This window comes from Salmo salar, chromosome 19 (assembly GCF_965601325.2).
Source record: "Salmo salar chromosome 19, fSalSal1, whole genome shotgun sequence".
Taxonomy (NCBI): domain Eukaryota; kingdom Metazoa; phylum Chordata; class Actinopteri; order Salmoniformes; family Salmonidae; genus Salmo; species Salmo salar.
Window position 1 is genome coordinate 72487951 of NC_138309.1, and position 17038 is coordinate 72504988.

Genomic DNA, 17038 nt, shown 5'->3' on the forward strand with positions numbered 1-17038 from the left:
TTGGATGTACTGACAAGTTCTCTAAAATGATGTTGGAGGATGCTTATGGTAAAGAAATGAACATTCAATTATCTGGCAACAGCTCTGGTTGACATTCCTGCAGTCAGCATGCCAATTACACGCTCCCTCAAAACTTGAGTCATCTGTGGCATTGTGTTGTGTGACAAAACTGCACATTTTATAGTGGCCTTTTATTTTAGAGTGGCCTTTTTAAGGTGCACCTGCGTAATGATCATGCTGCTTACTCAGCTTCTTGATATGCCACACCTATCAGGTGGATGGATTAACTTGCAAAGTAGAAATTCTCGCTAACATGGATGTAAACAACATTTGAGAGAAATTAGCATTTTGTGCGTATGGAACATTTCTGGAATCTTTTATTTCAGCTCATGAAACATGGGACCAACACTTTACATGATGCATTTATATTTTTGTTCAGTATATATAAAGGAAGAGATGCTTAGGCCTAACCCCAGAGAGATAGAGATATTTATGGCACCTGACCACACAACTGAACAGTAGTCCAGGTGCGACAAAACTAGGGCCTGTAGGTCCTGCCTTGTTGACAGTGCTGTCAAAAAGGTTGAGCAGCACCTTATCATGGACATACTTCTCCCCATTTTAGCTACTGTTGTATCAATTTTAGAGTGTAATGGAACACGAAGGAATGGAGACTAGTCACTTTAATAATGTTTACATATCTGGCATTTCTCATCTCATATGCGCAAGCAAGATGGCGCCGACAGAGATGGTCACCTCGCTTCGAGTTCTTAGGAAACTATGCAGTATTTTGTTTTTTTATGTGTTATTTCTTACATTGTTACCCCAGGAAATATGAAGAATTATTGGATATAAGAGCCAATGTCCAGTCTCTTGACAACAAGGTAGAGTAAATTCCAGCAAGGGGTGCCTTCCAGAGAGACATCAGAGATTGTAACATTCTCTGTTTCACGGAAACATGGCTCTCTCGGGTTATGTTGTCGGAATCGGTTCAGCCACCGGGCTTCTCCATGCATCGCACCGACAGAGATAAACACCTCTCTGGGAAAAGGAAGGGTGGGGGGTGTATGCTTCATGATTAACGACTCATGGTGTAATCATAACAACATACAGGAACTCAAGTCCTTTTGCTCACCCAACCTAGAATTCCTTACAATCAAATGCCGGCCATTTTACTTACCAAGAGATTCTCGTAAGTTATAGTCACAGCTCTGTACATTCCCCCTCAAGCAGACACCAAGACAGCCATCAAAGAACTTCACTGAACTATATGCAAACTGGAAACCATATATCCTGAGGCTGCATTTATTGAAGCTGGGGATTTTAACAAAGCAAATTTGAGAACAAGGCTACCTAAATTCCACCAGCACATTGATTGCGGGACACGCATGGGCAATACCCTCGATCACTGCTGCTTTAACTTACGCGATGCAAACAAAGCCCTCCCCCGCCCTCCTTCAGCAAATCTGACCATGACGCCATCTTGCTCCTACCGTCTTATAGGCAGAAACTCAAACAGGATGTACCAGTGATGAGAACCATTCAATGCTTGTCCGACCAATTGGAAGCCACGCTTCAAGATTGTTTTGATCACACGGACTGGAATATGTTCCGGTCAGCCTCAGAGAACAACATCAACCTATACGCTGACTCGGTGAGTGTGTTTATAAAGAAGTGCATTGGAGATGTTGTACCCACTGTGACTATTAAAACCTACCCTAACCAGAAACTGTGGATGGATGGCGGCATTCGCGTGAAACTGAAAGCGCGATCCACCGCATTTAACCATGGAAAGAGGTCTGGGAATATGACTGAATGTGAACAGTGTAGTTATTCCCTCCGCAAGGCAATCAAACAAGTGAAAGGCCAGTACAGGGACAAGGTCGCAATTCAACTGCTCATCCACGAGATGTATGTGGCAGGGTCTACAGGAAATCACGGACTACAAAAAGATAACCAGCCACGTCACGGACACCGACGTCACACTTCCAGACAAACGAAACACCTTCTTTGCTCGCTTTGAGGATAATACAGTGCCACTAACAAGGACTGTACACCCCCCCCCCCCTTCTCCGTGGCTGACGTGAGTAAAACATTTAAACGTGTTAACCCTCGCAAGGCTGCTGGCCCAGACGGCATCCCTAGCGGTGTCCTCAGAGCATGCGCAGACCAGCTGGCTGGTGTGTTTATGGACATATTCAATCGCTCCCTATCCCAGTTTGTTGTCCCCATCATGAAGTGCTTCGAGAGAAAAGGATCATATCACCTCCACCTTACCAGCCACCCTAGACCCACTTCAGTTTGCTTACCACCCCAACAGGTCCACAAACGACGCAATCGCCTACACACTGCACAATGACCTATCCCATCTGGACAAAAGGAATACCTATGTAAGAAAGCTGTTCATTGACTACAGCTCAGCATTCTACACCATAGCACCCTCCAAGCTCATCATCAAGCTCATCATCAAACTGGAGGCCCTGGATCTCAACCCCGCTCTGTGCAATTGGGTCCTGGACTTTCTGACGGGCCGCCCCCAGGTGGGGAAGGTAGGAAACAACATTTCTACTTCGCTGACCCTCAAGTTTAAACTTGGATTAGCTAACACAACGTGCCGTTGGAACACAGGTGTGATGGTTGCTGATAATATGCCTCTGTACGCCTATGTAGATATTCCATAAAAAATCTGCCGTTTCCAGCTACAATAGTCATTTACAACATTAACAATGTCTACAATGTATTTCTGATCAATTTGATGTTATGTTAATGGTCAAATGTTTTTTATTTTCTTTCAAAAGCAAGGACATTTCTAAGTCGCCCTAAACTCTTGAACGGTAGTGTATATACGTTTTTTTCTATACTATTCTAATGTATCTTAGTCCGTTCCGCTCTGACATCGCTCGTCCATATGTATAAAGTTTTAATTAATTCCTATTTAGATTTATGTGTATTGGGTATATGTTGTGTAATTTGTTAGATATTACTTGTTAGATATTACCACACTGTCGGAGCTAGACGCACAAGCAATAACATCTGCTAATCACGTGCAATTGATCAATAAAATGTTATTTTATTTGATCAATATGTTTTGACCATGACAGTTTAGTCACCTCAACTTGATCAATTTCCACATTATTTATTACAAGATTTAGTTGAGGTTTAGATTTTAGTGAATGATGTGTCGCAAATACAATGATTTTAGTTTTATTCCTTGCCACCCACTCTGAAATGAATTTCAACTCTTTAAGTGTAGTAGCTGTAGTAGCTGTAATGTATAGTGTTGAGTCGTCCGCATACATAGACACTCTGGCTTTCCTCAAAGCCAGTGGTAATTCATTAGTAAAGATTGAAAAAGGTAATGGGCCTAGACAGCTGCTTTGGGGAATTCCTGATTCTACCTGGATTATGTTGGAGAGGCTTCCATTAAAGAACACCCTCTGTGTTCTGTTAGACAGGTAACTCTTTATCCACAATATATCAAGGGGTGTAATGCCATAACACATACGTTTTGCCAGCAGCAGACTATGATCGATAATGTCAAAGGCCACATTGAAGTCTAACAAACAACATTTCTATCATCAATTTCTCTCAGCCAATCATCAGCCATTTGTGTACCGTAATTTCCGGACTATTAAGCGCACCTGAATATAAACTGCACCCACTGAATAAATTTTTTTTTAAATTTTGAACATAAATAAGCCGCACATGTCTATAAGCCGCAGGTGCCTACCGGTACATTGAAACAAATTAACTTTACACAGGCTTTAACGAAACATGGCTTGTAACAAAAATAAATAGGCTTTAACGAAACACGGCTTGTAACAAAAATAAATAGGCTTTAACGAAACACGGCTTGTAACAAAAAATTAAAAAAATAGCAGTAAGCTTTATTTGTCTTTTTGCACTGAGTCAATTCCTCACGCTGCTGTTTCCAACGTCTTATCATCGACTCATGAAGACCAAGCTCCCGTGCAGCAGCTCTATTTCCTTTTCCAAAAGCCAGATCAATCGCCTTCAACTTGAAAGCTGCATCATATGCATTTCTCCGTGTCTTTGCCATGATGAGGGTGACAAAATGACTACGGTAATCAGAATGATGGGAAGTTTGAGAGCGCTCGATTTCATCTAAACAGTAAACAAAAAAGTTGTTTGACCTTAACCCGTTCGGCAATTTCATTGGTTTAACAGGTGCATGTTTATCAATAATTGAAAAAAAGCAAGCGTCCCACCTAGCCCATAGAGGTTAAGAAACTGACTGTTAAGGCTTCATGGAATTGAAAATCTGTATGGTTTATTAAAGACATGTGGCAAATGGAGTTGCTAATAAGTCTGGCAAAAAAAGAAGAAACTGTATTTATGAAGCCAAGATCATTGATATAAAGAATGATGGGAAAGTACTTTAAATGAAATTATGAGCAGAAAGACAAATTCAACTCCATCTTTCACCGATTCAGATGGCTTATTCATCACAAAACCACTGATGTTGCCAATTATTTACATTATTACTTAAATGGCAAAGTGGGCAAACTTAGGCAGGAAATGGCAACAACAAAATAATGAGCCATCGTACTCATGCATAAAAAAACAAATAATGAAAAAAAAGCATTGCAAATTTGAATTTTGTAAAGTTAGTGTAGGAGAGGTAGAAAAATTATTGTTATCAATCAATAATGATAAACCTTCTGGCACTGACAACTTAGCCACTCCTATGTGTCATATATTTAATCTGAGCCTAGAGGAAAGTCTTTGTCCTCAGGCCTGGAGGGAAGCCAAAGTCATTCTGCTAGCTAAGAGTGGTAAAGTGGCCTTTACTGGTTCAAACAGCAGACCTATCAGCTTGCTGCCAACTCTTAGCAAACTGTTGGAAAAAAATAGTGTTTGACCAAATACAATACTATTTCTATGTAAATGAATTAACAACAGACTTTCAGCATGCTTATAGAGAAGGGCACTCAACATGTACTACACTGACACAAATGACTGATGATTGGTTGAAAGAAATTGATAATAAGAAGATTGAGGGCGCGGTACTGTTAGATTTTAGTGCAGCCTATTGACCATAACCTGTTGTTGAAAAAACATATGTGTTATGGCTTTTCAACCTCTGCCATATCGTGGATTCAGAGCTGTCTGTTTTCTTTAATGGAAGCTTCTCTAATAACAAACATGTAAAGTGTGGTGTACCACACGGCAGATCTCGAAGCTCTCTACTCTATTTTTACCAATGACCTGCCACTGGCATTAAACAAAGCATGTGTGTCCGTGTATGCTGATGATTAAACCATATACACATCAGCAACCACAGCTAATGAAGTCACTGAAACCCTTAACAAAGAGTTGCAGTCTGATTTTGGAATGGGTGGCCAGTAATAAACTGGTCCTGCACATCTCTACAACTAAGAGCATTGTATTTGGTACAAATCATTCCCTAAGTTCTAGACCTCAGCTGAATCAGCTGAATGGTGTAGCTATTGAACAAGTTGAGACTAAATTACTTGGTGTTACCTTAGATTGTAAACTGTCATGGTCAAAACATATAGATTCAATGGTTGTAATGATGGGGAAAGGTCAGTCTGTAATAAAGAGATGCTCTGCTTATTTGACACCACTGTCCACAAAGCAAGCCGTGCAGTCTCTAGTTTTATTTTAAGGTATCTTGATTATTGTCCAGTCATATGGTCAAGTTGTCACGTCCTGACCAGCAGAGGGAGTAGTTGTTTAGTATTTTGGTCAGGACGTGGCAGAGGGATGTTTGTTTTGTATGGTGGGTTTTTTTTGTGTGTTGTAGAGGGGTGTTTGATTTGTGTGTTCCTGGGTTTTGGGTGTATGTTCTAGGTTAGTATGTTCTAGGTTGTATTTCTGCATTCTGTCTAGTTTAGGTTTTCTATGTTTAGGTTTGGGTGCTGGACTCTCAATTGGAGGCAGGTGTTTCTCGTTGCCTCTGATTGTGAGTCCTATATATGGGTAATTGTTTGGTGTAGTGTTTGTGGGAGATTGTTTCTTGTTTTGCCTGTGTGAGCATGACAAGACTGTTTTGTTGTTCGTGCGTTTTGTTTTGTTGTTTTTGGTGTTCTCGTTATTTAAAATAAATATTAAAATGAGCATCCACATTCCTGCTGCGTTTTGGTCCTCCATTCCCGACGACAACCGTTACACAAGTGCTGCATATGAAGACCTAGTTAAGCTGAAGCTGGCCCAGAACAGATTCGCACGTCTTGCTCTTCATTGTAATCAGAGGCCTAATATTAATACTATGCATGCTAGTCTCTCTTGGCTAAGAGTTAACCATCTTAAAACAATTCCATATGTTAGCTTAGTAGAAACCCAGCCACCAGCGCTGAGGTCTTTTTAAGGGCACTTGATTTAATATAACATGCTTTTAAAATGCAATATTGGTGCTCAATTTCTACTTAAAATATGAATGGGATGCAAAAGACACTCATTTCTATTCAAAATGCTCTAAGCAGAGAAAGGTGAGACTCTCATGAGCACGTACACAAGCCCACAAGCCTCAGAAGACTCGTCTGAAGGTAGCCCAGTAACAGTTTTTTTTATTTTTAATATGGAAGTATAAGCATATGGAAGTATTTTAGGGCCTAAAAAAGGGATTAAATATGGGTAAAGAAATATATATATACTGCTCAAAAAAATAAAGGGAACACTTAAACAACACATCCTAGATCTGAATGAAAGAAATAATCTTATTAAATACTTTTTTCTTTACATAGTTGAATGTGCTGACAACAAAATCACACAAAAATAATCAATGGAAATCCAATTTATCAACCCATGGAGGTCTGGATTTGGAGTCACACTCAAAATTAAAGTGGAAAACCACACTACAGGCTGATCCAACTTTGATGTAATGTCCCTAAAACAAGTCAAAATGAGGCTCAGTAGTGTGTGTGGCCTCCACGTGCCTGTATGACCTCCCTACAACGCCTGGGCATGCTCCTGATGAGGTGGCGGATGGTCTCCTGAGGGATCTCCTCCTAGACCTGGACTAAAGCATCCACCAACTCCTGGACAGTCTGTGGTGCAATGTGGCGTTGGTGGATGGAGTGAGACATGATGTCCCAGATGTGCTCAATCGGATTCAGGTCTGGGGAACGGGCGGGCCAGTCCATAGCATCAATGCCTTCCTCTTGCAGGAACTGCTGACACACTCCAGCCACATGAGGTCTAGCATTGTCTTGCATTAGGAGGAACCCAGGGCCAACCGCACCAGCATATGGTCTCACAGGGGGTCTGAGGATCTCATCTCGGTACCTAATGGCAGTCAGGCTACCTCTGGCGAGCACATGGAGGGCTGTGCGGCCCCCCAAAGAAATGCCACCCCACACCATGACTGACCCACCGCCAAACCGGTCATGCTGGAGGATGTTGCAGGCAGCAGAACGTTCTCCACGGCGTCTCCAGACTCTGTCACGTCTGTCAGGTGCTCAGTGTGAACCTGCTTTCATCTGTGAAGAGCACAGGGCGCCAGTGGCGAATCTGTTTCTGACCGTTTGAGCAGACACATGCACATTTGTGGCCTGCTGGAGGTCATTTTGCAGGGCTTTGGCAGTGCTTCTCCTGCTCCTCCTTGCACAAAGGCGGAGGTAGCGGTCCTGCTGCTGGGTTGTTGCCCTCCTATGGCCTCCTCCACGTCTCCTGATGTACTGGCCTGTCTCCTGGTAGCGCCTCCATGCTCTGGACACTACGCTGACAGACACAGCAAGCCTTCTTGCCACAGCTCGCATTGATGTGCCATCCTGGATGAGCTACACTTCCTGAGCCACTTGTGTGGGTTGTAGACTCTGTCTCATTCTACCACTAGAGTGAAAGCACCGCCAGCATTCAAAAGTGACCAAAACATCAGCCAGGAAGCATAGGAACTGAGAAGTGGTCTGTGGTCCCCACCTGCAGAACCACTCCTTTATTGGGGGTGTCTTGCTAATTGCCTATAATTTCCACCTGTTGTCTATTCCATTTGCACAACAGCATGTGAAATTTATTGTCAATCAGTGTTGCTTCCTAAGTGGACAGTTTGATTTCAGAGAAGTGTGATTGACTTGGAGTTACATTGTGTTGTTTAAGTGTTCCCTTTATTTTTTTGAGCAGTGTATTTATATATACATACAGTACCAGTCAAAAGTTTGGACACACATCCTCATTCGAGGGTTTTTCTTTATTTCTACTATTTTTTTACATTGTAGAATAATAGTGAAGACATCCAAACTATGAAATAACACATATGGAATCATGTCGTAACCAAACAAGTGTTAAACAAATCTAAATATATTTTATATTTGAGATTCTTCAAAGTAGCCACCCTTTGCCTTGATGACAGCTTTGCACATTCTTGGCATTCTCTCAACCAGCCTCATGAGGTAGTCACCTGGAATGCATTTCAATTAACAGGTGTTCCTTGTTAAAAGTTAATTTGTTGAATTTCTTTCCTTCTTAATGCGTTTGAGCCAATCAGTTGTGTTGTGACAAGGTAGGGGTGATAAGAAGAGCTCAAATAAGCAAAGAGAAATGACAGTCCATCATTACTTTAAGACATGAAGGTAAGTCAATTCGGAAAATTTCAAGAAGTTTGAAAGTTTCTTCAAGTGCAGTCGCAAAAAACATCAAGCGCTATGATGAAACTGGCTCTCATGAGGACAGCCATAGGAAAGGAACACCCAGAGTTACATCTGCTGTCAAGGATAAGTTCATTAGAGTTAACTGCACCTCCAATTACAGCCTCAAAAAATGCTTCACAGTGTTCAAGTAACAGACACATCAGATGACCTGGCCTCCACAATCACCTGACCCCAATTGAGATGGTTTGGGATGAATTGGACCGCAGAGTGAAGGAAACGCAGTCAGCAAGTGCTCAGTATTTTAGGGAACTCCTTCAAGACTGTTGGAAAAGCATTTCTCATAAACCTTGTTGAGAGAATGCCAAGACTGTGCAAAGCTGTCATCAAGGCAAAGTGTGGCTACTTTGAAGAATCTAAAATTAAAAATATATTTTTACACTTTTTTGGTTACTACGTGATTCCATATGTGTCATTTCATAGTTTTGATGTCTTCACTATTATTATACAATGTAGAAAATAGAAAAAAATTAAGAAAAACTTTTGAATGAGTAGGTATGTCCAAACTTTTGACTGGTACTGTATATAAAAGAAACTTAATTTTTTCAGGACCATGTCTTTCAAAGATAATTCGTAAAAATACAAATCATTTCACAGATCTTCATTGTAAAGGATTTAAACACTGTTTCCCATGCTTTTTCAATGAACCACAAACAATTAATGAACATGCACCTGTGGAACGGTCGTTAAGACACTAACAGCTTACAGACGGTAGGCAATTAAGGTCACAGTTATGAAAACGTAGGACACTAAAGAGGCTTTTCTATTGACTCTGAAAAACACCAAAAGAATGGTGTCCCTGCTCATCTGCGTGAATGTGCCTTAGGCATGCTGCAAGGAGGCATGAGGACTGCAGACGTGGCCAGGGTAATAAATTGCAATGTCCCTACTGTGAGACGCCTAAGACAGCACTACAGGGAGACAGGACGGACAGCTGATCGTCCTCACAGTGGCAGACCACGTGTAACAACACCTGCATAGGATCGGTACATCCGAACATCATACCTGCGGGACAAGTACAGGATGGTAACAACAACTGCCCGAGTTACACCAGGAATGCACAGTTCCTCCATCAGTGCTAAGCCTGTCCACAACAGGCTGAGAGAGGCTGGACTAAGGGCTTGTAGGCCTGCTGTAAGGCAGGTCCTCACCAGACATCACCGGCAACAACCGTCGCTGGACCAGACAGGACTGGCAAAAAACTGCTCTTCACTGACGAGTCGTTGTTTTGTCTCACCAGGTGTGATGGTCGGATTCACGTTTATCGTCGAAGGAATGAATGTTACACCGAGGCCTGTACTCTGGAGCGGGATCGATTTGGAGGTGGAGGGTGTGTCATGGTCTGAGGCGGTGTGTCACAGCATCATCGGACTGAGCTTGTTATCATTGCAGGCAATCTCAACGCTGTGCGTTACAGGGAAGACATCCTCCTCCCTCATGTGGTACCCTTCCTGCAGGCTCATCCTGATATGATCCTCCTGCATGACAATGCCACCAGCCATATTGCTCGTTCTGTGCGTGATTTCCTGCAAGACAGGAATCGCAGTGTTCTGCCATGGCCAGCGAAGAGCCCGGATCTCAATCCCACTGAGCACGTCTGGGACCTGTTGGATCGGAGGGTGAGGGGTAGGGCCATTCCCCCCAGAAATGTGTGGGAACTTGCAGTTGCCTTGGTGGAAGAGTGGGGTAACATCTCACAGCAAGAACTGGCAAATCTGGTGCAGTCCATGAGGAGGAGATGCACTGCAGTACTTAATGCAGTTGGTGGCCACACCAGATACTGACTGTTACTTTTGATTTTGACCCCCCCTTTGTTCAGGGACACGTTATTCCATTTCTGTTAGTCACATGTCTGTGGAACTTGTTCAGTTTATGTCTCAGTTGTTGAATTTTGTTATGTTCATACAAATATTTGCATATGTTAAGTTTGCTGAAAATAAATGCAGTTGACAGTGAGAGGACATTTCTTTTTTTGTTGAGTTTATATGCTCAGGTATAGGATAGATTCTTCAAAACAAACTTCCCTTTGATACATTTTTTTGACTATCTGTTTTGCCATGTACAGTATGAATGTTATTTAATACATTTCTATGGGCTAATAGCAGTAAGGCCACATTTTATGTTTAATCAAATAATGTTTGAATGTAGTATATATTTTATACTTACAGGTGTCCTAAAATTCTAAATCAAATACTGTAGCTAAATGGTCCTGGTTTGACCATCTTAAAACAATTCCATATGTAAGTATTAAAAGTAGAATACCAGACCCCGGCCCTTAGGTCTTTTTAAGGGCACTTGATTTAATATAGCAGGCTTTTAAAATTCAATATTGGTGCTCAATTTCATCTTAAAATATCAACGGGACGCAAAAGGCACTCATTTTGTGTAACAACAAAAGTGACCAAGGCAAGATGAGGAGCTCTTTACAGGTGTGGGGGGGGGGGGGGTCTAAATATAGGGGATAGGGAAAGAGGGGAGGGGAGAGGGGACATGGCAGAACATAGAAGATGAGACTGTTAGGGTCATACATAGGGCAGGAAAAAGGAGAGAATGTGAGGCAGGATTTAGAAAAGAACAGAGGTGAAGGTAGTGTATTGGGAGAGAAGAGGGTGTGGGACAGGACCTACAGTATAGTGCTAGGGTAGAGTATGTTGCAAAAGGGAAAGGGCTGAAGTGGTATAACAGGGCAGTAAAGGACACCTGTGAGCATCTTGTGAGCAGTTGTCCAGCTACTTCTCTGACCACCACTGTCTGTCTCCCACTACAGGTGATAGTGTATGTGGAGGATGCCAATGACGAGGCACCAGTGTTCACCCAGCAGCAGTACAACCGCCTGGGTCTGAGGGAGACCGCTGGCATTGGCACCTCTGTCATCGTAGTACGAGCTACAGACCCTGACACTGGTGAGTGTTGTAGTGTAACATGATGTACTACAGTACCCATAACCCTCTGTACAAGCTGGTTTTATTGATAACATATACATTATAATGTACACTAGTACAGTATGTATTGATAAGGAAACGGGACAACATTATGTTAGCTTTATTTACTCAAATAAAATAGAATATTCTGTACAGAGCATTATGGGCACTGTAGTACATAGATAGGTATGTGTAGCAATACATGACTACATACTTAAAAAAATGTTTTTACATTCATAATTTTTTTTTTTTCTCTTCTCTCTCTTGTTTTGCCTCCCTTTGCCCAACCTCCTTCCCTCTATGATTTTCCCTGTCTCTCCCCGTCTCTCCCTCTCCTCCCCTCTATCCTCCCATTCCTCCATCCAGGTGACGGCGGGGCGGTGGCCTACGCCCTGGACTCCGGCTCCGACCGTAAGTTTGATGTGGACGTGAGCACGGGCCTGGTGACCACTGTAGACTACCTAGACTACGAGACCAAGACCAGCTACCTGATGAACGTGTCAGCTACCGACCAGGCGCCGCCGTTCCACCGTGGCTTCTGCATGGTTTACGTGACCTTACTTAATGAGCTGGACGAGGCGGTGGCGTTCTTCTCTGCGGGCTACGAGGTGTCACTCCTGGAGAACATCGCCACAGGAACGGAGGTGGTGCAGGTGCAGGCACAGTCGGCAGACAACCTCAACCAGCTGTCGTATCGCTTTGACCCGGACACATCGCCAGCCGCCCTCGCCCTCTTCAAGATCGACAGTATCACGGTGAGTTGGTGGACAGCCTGGGGTGTAACACCGTATTAGCATGTCTCACTCTTATTGGACAGTTGGATTAAGGTCAATTCCATTTAAATTCAGGAAGTAAAGAGCAAATCCAATTAGGATTTTCCCTCGAAAGCATTCTTCTTGAATTGACTGAATTGAAATGGAATTTAAACCCAACCCTGTTGGATACTGTACACTGCTCAGCATATATAATACTAGGATAAATCAGGTTGTTTGTTAATTTGTTTTACTCCTTTCTCCCTCTCTTTCTCATTCTCCTTCTCCCTGTCCATCCCCAGGGCCGTATCACAGTCACAGGGCTGCTGGACAGGGAGAAGGGGGACCTCTACACCCTGACTGTAGTGGCTGACGATGGGGGACCCAAAAAAGACTCCACTGTGGTATGGCAGTCGCTTCTTTTTTTCTTAATTTATTTTTCTTCTTGTTTTGACAGTAGTTGCTTTTTATTCCCGGTTGTCAGGTCTCATCTGTTTTCAATAATAAACCGCGTCACAATGTTTTTATCTGTTTTGTTGTAGAAATCGTCAGTTAATGACAGTCTTTATTTTCACCTCTTTACTGCTATCTCATGGGGAAATTGCAGAAGGTAGGTGTTGCTCAGATTACTGTTTTAATTCAAAGTTTTAATTCAAAGCTTAATGAAGTGTGTGTGTATGTCACAAATGTACTTTTGTTTTATTTTTCAAAAGCATACCATGTTAATCAATTTCAATTCAAAGTTTTGTGGCATCTTAGCCTTCTTGTCAATGCCAATCCCTCATTGGCTTTGTCTATACATGTGACAGGTGTCAATCACCATACAGGATGAGAATGACAACAGTCCAGAGTTTGATATCACATCTGATTCATTGGTGGAGATTCCAGAGAACACACCCATCGGGAAGAGAGTGGCTGTGGTGCTTGGGCGCGACAAAGATGCTGGGAAAAATGGACTGGTGGGGGGGAGGAGAGAGAGAGAGAGAGAGAGAGAGAGAGAGAGAGAGAGAGAGAGAGAGAGAGAGAGAGAGAAGATCTTCACCTGCTCTCCCTGCTCTCTTTCAACTCACTCCATCCCCTCCTCTTTGTCTCGCTCTCTAAGGTGTACTTCAGGCTGGTGGCAGGGAACATGCAGGATGTGTTTGAGATCCGGACAGTGAACCACACCTATGGAGAGATCTACGTCAACTCCCCTCTGGACCGAGAGTCTGTTGACCGCTACCTGCTCAAGGTTAGACACCTGGGTCACGTTCTATAAGACCCGAGAGTCTGTTGACCGCTACCTGCTCAAGGTTAGACACCTGGGTCACGTTCTATAAGACCCGAGAGTCTGTTGACTGCTACCTTCTCAAGGTTAGACACCTGGGTCACGTTCTATAAGACCCGAGAGTCTGTTGACCGCTACCTGCTCAAGGTTAGACACCTGGGTCACGTTCTATAAGACCCGAGAGTCTGTTGACTGCTACCTTCTCAAGGTTAGACACCTGGGTCACGTTCTATAAGACCCGAGAGTCTGTTGACCGCTACCTTCTCAAGGTTAGACAACTGGGTCACGTTCTATAATACCCGAGAGTCTGTTGACCGCTACCTTCTCAAGGTTAGACAACTGGGTCACGTTGTATAACCATGTTTCCAAAGTCATACGATTTAAAAAAAATCATGACAGCTCTGATGGAAACAGGCATTTCGGTACAATTTTGTAAATGCCGACAGATCCTTTGTTCGTTTGACATGTGATCTTTTTGTGTTGGTAAAATTAATTATGTGAGAAATGGCGGTGGGAATGCCTTTATGCGCTAATATTGATATAATAACCATAATATCGAAAGAAACTTGGAGTCACGCGATGATATGGTGTGTGGTCCTCCCACTACGACTCTGGAAACCATGCAGTTTATTAGGCTACAGATTAAATAAATTACGATGAACTTCACAGGGTGGTAAAAGTGCATGGTGATCTTGATAATCTTTTCAGCTAAATATTGAGAGTCTTATTCTGGTGACATGATGATCAATGCTTGATTGCCATTTGACAAATAAAAATATTCTTGCTCTTATCCATAATAATCTCATGTAGACTAGCCTACCCGCACAACCAGCACAGGCACTCCAGATTGAATTTAACTAGGCAAGTCGGTTAAGAACAAATTCTTATTTACAAGGACAGCCTACTCCTTCCTCCCCGTCGGGCAATTGAAACCCGATCTCTCATGTGCCCTGCCCACATGACACAGGGATTCTTTAGCTAAATAGCCCAGTACTGTACTGCCGACCGTCACGTTGTACAGCGCCCTATTTTCCGTTCCATCGTAACAGAAACCCAGAGAGTTTTTCGTTTTTCTTGGAATAGAAACACCATAATATTAATCAAATTAATTAAGCAAGTACCAGTCAAAAGTTTGGACACACCTACTCATTCCAGGATTTGTCTTTGTTTTTACTATTTTATATATTGTAGAATAATAGTGAAGACATCACAACTATGAAATAACACATATGGAATCAGTTAAGAACAAATCTTATTTACAAGGACAGCCAACTCCTTCCTCTCCATCAGGGAATTGAACCCCAGTCTCCCACGTGCCCGAATTCTGTAGTATAGACATGGCCTGCTCTCCCTCATGTAAGGAATTAGGCACTTTTGCATGTTTACTACAGTATGTATTGTAGGCTATGTTTACTTGTCGGACTGCACAGCAGCCTAAAAAACAAATGCAGGTGGCTTATAGTACTGTATTTCGTCATCGGCATCTTTATGCTTTCGTAATGAAAAATAATCTTTCAAAATGCAGATGTTGATTTAGTTATGGATCCATAACGAATTACTATGGGAATAAATATCACTGATTTACAGAAATATTGGAACAAAGTTGTCTAATGAAGTCAAACAATTTAGAATCCGCCAATCCTTTTATGCTGTAGCCTACTCTCGACCGTCACGTGGTACAGAGCCATATTTTCCATTCTATCCTAATGGAAACCCCGAGTATTTCGTTTTTCATGTAAAAGAAACACCATAATATTAATCAAATTAATTAAGCCAAATTTCTTAAAATCAATCCCATATACTATGTTATTACAAAAAAGGTTTGAAATTCTCTGGTAATGCCAATATGGAAGACTATCAAATGCTTCTCAAAGATGTCCTCTGGTGGTCAAACTAGCACTAACTCGCATTAACAGAAAAAATGGCTGACATTTAGATAATGTGACATAGAATGCTGCAGCAGCCTCAAGGTGTGCTGCAGTATGACACAACTTTTAAAGGAGCAACCACTGTACCTGTACTGTAACTGCGAGCTGTTGACTAGAGCACATGTGCCAAGACCAGAGAAGGCACATTTGCTATTCAACGCAACAGTTTTTGTGACAAAACTATCGGTAGAGTTGAAAATGCAATGGAAACACATTGAAATACATTTATTCAGTGCATGATAACTTAAGCGGAAAAAGTACATTTTGTGTGCACTACGTCATCACGCATAGATTTTTACCTGCAACAAGTCAATTTTGTGGAAACACCACTGGTGGATGAATGCGCATTTATCCACCAGTGGTGTTTCCAAAAAATTGACTTTCCGCTTAAGTTTTCATGTCGTTATGCAGATTCTACAATATTTGCATGAAAATCTGTCGCCAATTAGATGGAAACCTAGCTATTAAGGCACAAGGTAGAAAAACATTATGCAGTGGAAAATGAAATGATAGCTTCTTATTAGACAACTTCAGATTGTCCGTTCCTGTTTGAGTCTATTTTCTTCCATTTCGTGCCATTTCGTTCCATTTCTACCGCTTACTGTTAAAATGCCACATTCAGGCTTCTCAGTCAGGAAACATATGACAATTACATGTACTCAAGCTACATAGGATGAATATGAAGTATTATTATCCAGCATGTCAGCACATGAGCATGTTTTCATTTTTAAATGAATGTTTTGCCAATGCGTGTGCATCCATACGTTGTGTACACATACAGTAATTCCATTGCAGTGTGCTGTATATCCATGTTTATTAATACAAAAACATTGTTTTAATTGAAATATTAGCTATTGCCTGAAGCTGAAAAATATAGGAAATTCAAAGCTAATTTGACCTATGAATTAACAATGTTTTTCAGCATACACAGCTTAGATACCTTCTAGAGGACAGTATGTTTATTGATCTACTGTACTTCCACAACAGATGTACTCACATTGGATTGGTTGATTAGGATTCCCAACTTCTCTCAAACCGCTTTATACTCTTAGAGTAGATTTATCCCATTAATGTCCTTGGTAATGTAAACTTATTTTTGATGTAAGACACACATGCAATCTGGGAATCTTGACATATACCCATTGGTTCTTGAAGGGGCAATCTAGAGTTCAAAACAACAACAAACCCAACTACCGCACCACTCTTTCAGTAAAAAGCTGAGGAACAGGGGTAGTGAAATGTAACCACCTCAAATTCATCAATAGAGCTATGGATACAAAAAATAAAAATGTAACCATATTCAGAGGCTACACAGTGTTTGTTAAAAAAAATGATTTGTACAAACAATTGAATAGAACAAGCATACAGTGCCTTTGGAAAGTAAAGTGGATTGCAAAAGTATTCACCCCCTTTTCATTTTTCCTATTTTGTTGCCTTACAACCTGGAATTAAAATATATATTTGTGGTGGTTTGTATCATTTGATTTACACAACATTATCCTGCTGGAAGGTGAACCGCCTTCCCAGTCTCAAATCTCTGGAA

The 17038-nt window shown here is 41.8% G+C and overlaps 1 protein-coding gene across 1 annotated transcript in view; it reads left to right on the forward strand.

Annotated features, from left to right (window-relative positions):
• The window catches only part of LOC106579432 (cadherin-23), a 692150-nt gene that overhangs the window by 487162 nt on the left and 187950 nt on the right, over nucleotides 1–17038 (forward strand). The window contains exons 30-35 of the mRNA XM_082965932.1: nucleotides 11395–11530; nucleotides 11915–12303; nucleotides 12603–12704; nucleotides 12908–12910; nucleotides 13110–13259; nucleotides 13403–13531. Of these exons, the coding sequence (XP_082822058.1) occupies nucleotides 11395–11530; nucleotides 11915–12303; nucleotides 12603–12704; nucleotides 12908–12910; nucleotides 13110–13259; nucleotides 13403–13531 (909 nt within the window). The remainder of the gene's footprint in view (nucleotides 1–11394; nucleotides 11531–11914; nucleotides 12304–12602; nucleotides 12705–12907; nucleotides 12911–13109; nucleotides 13260–13402; nucleotides 13532–17038) is intronic.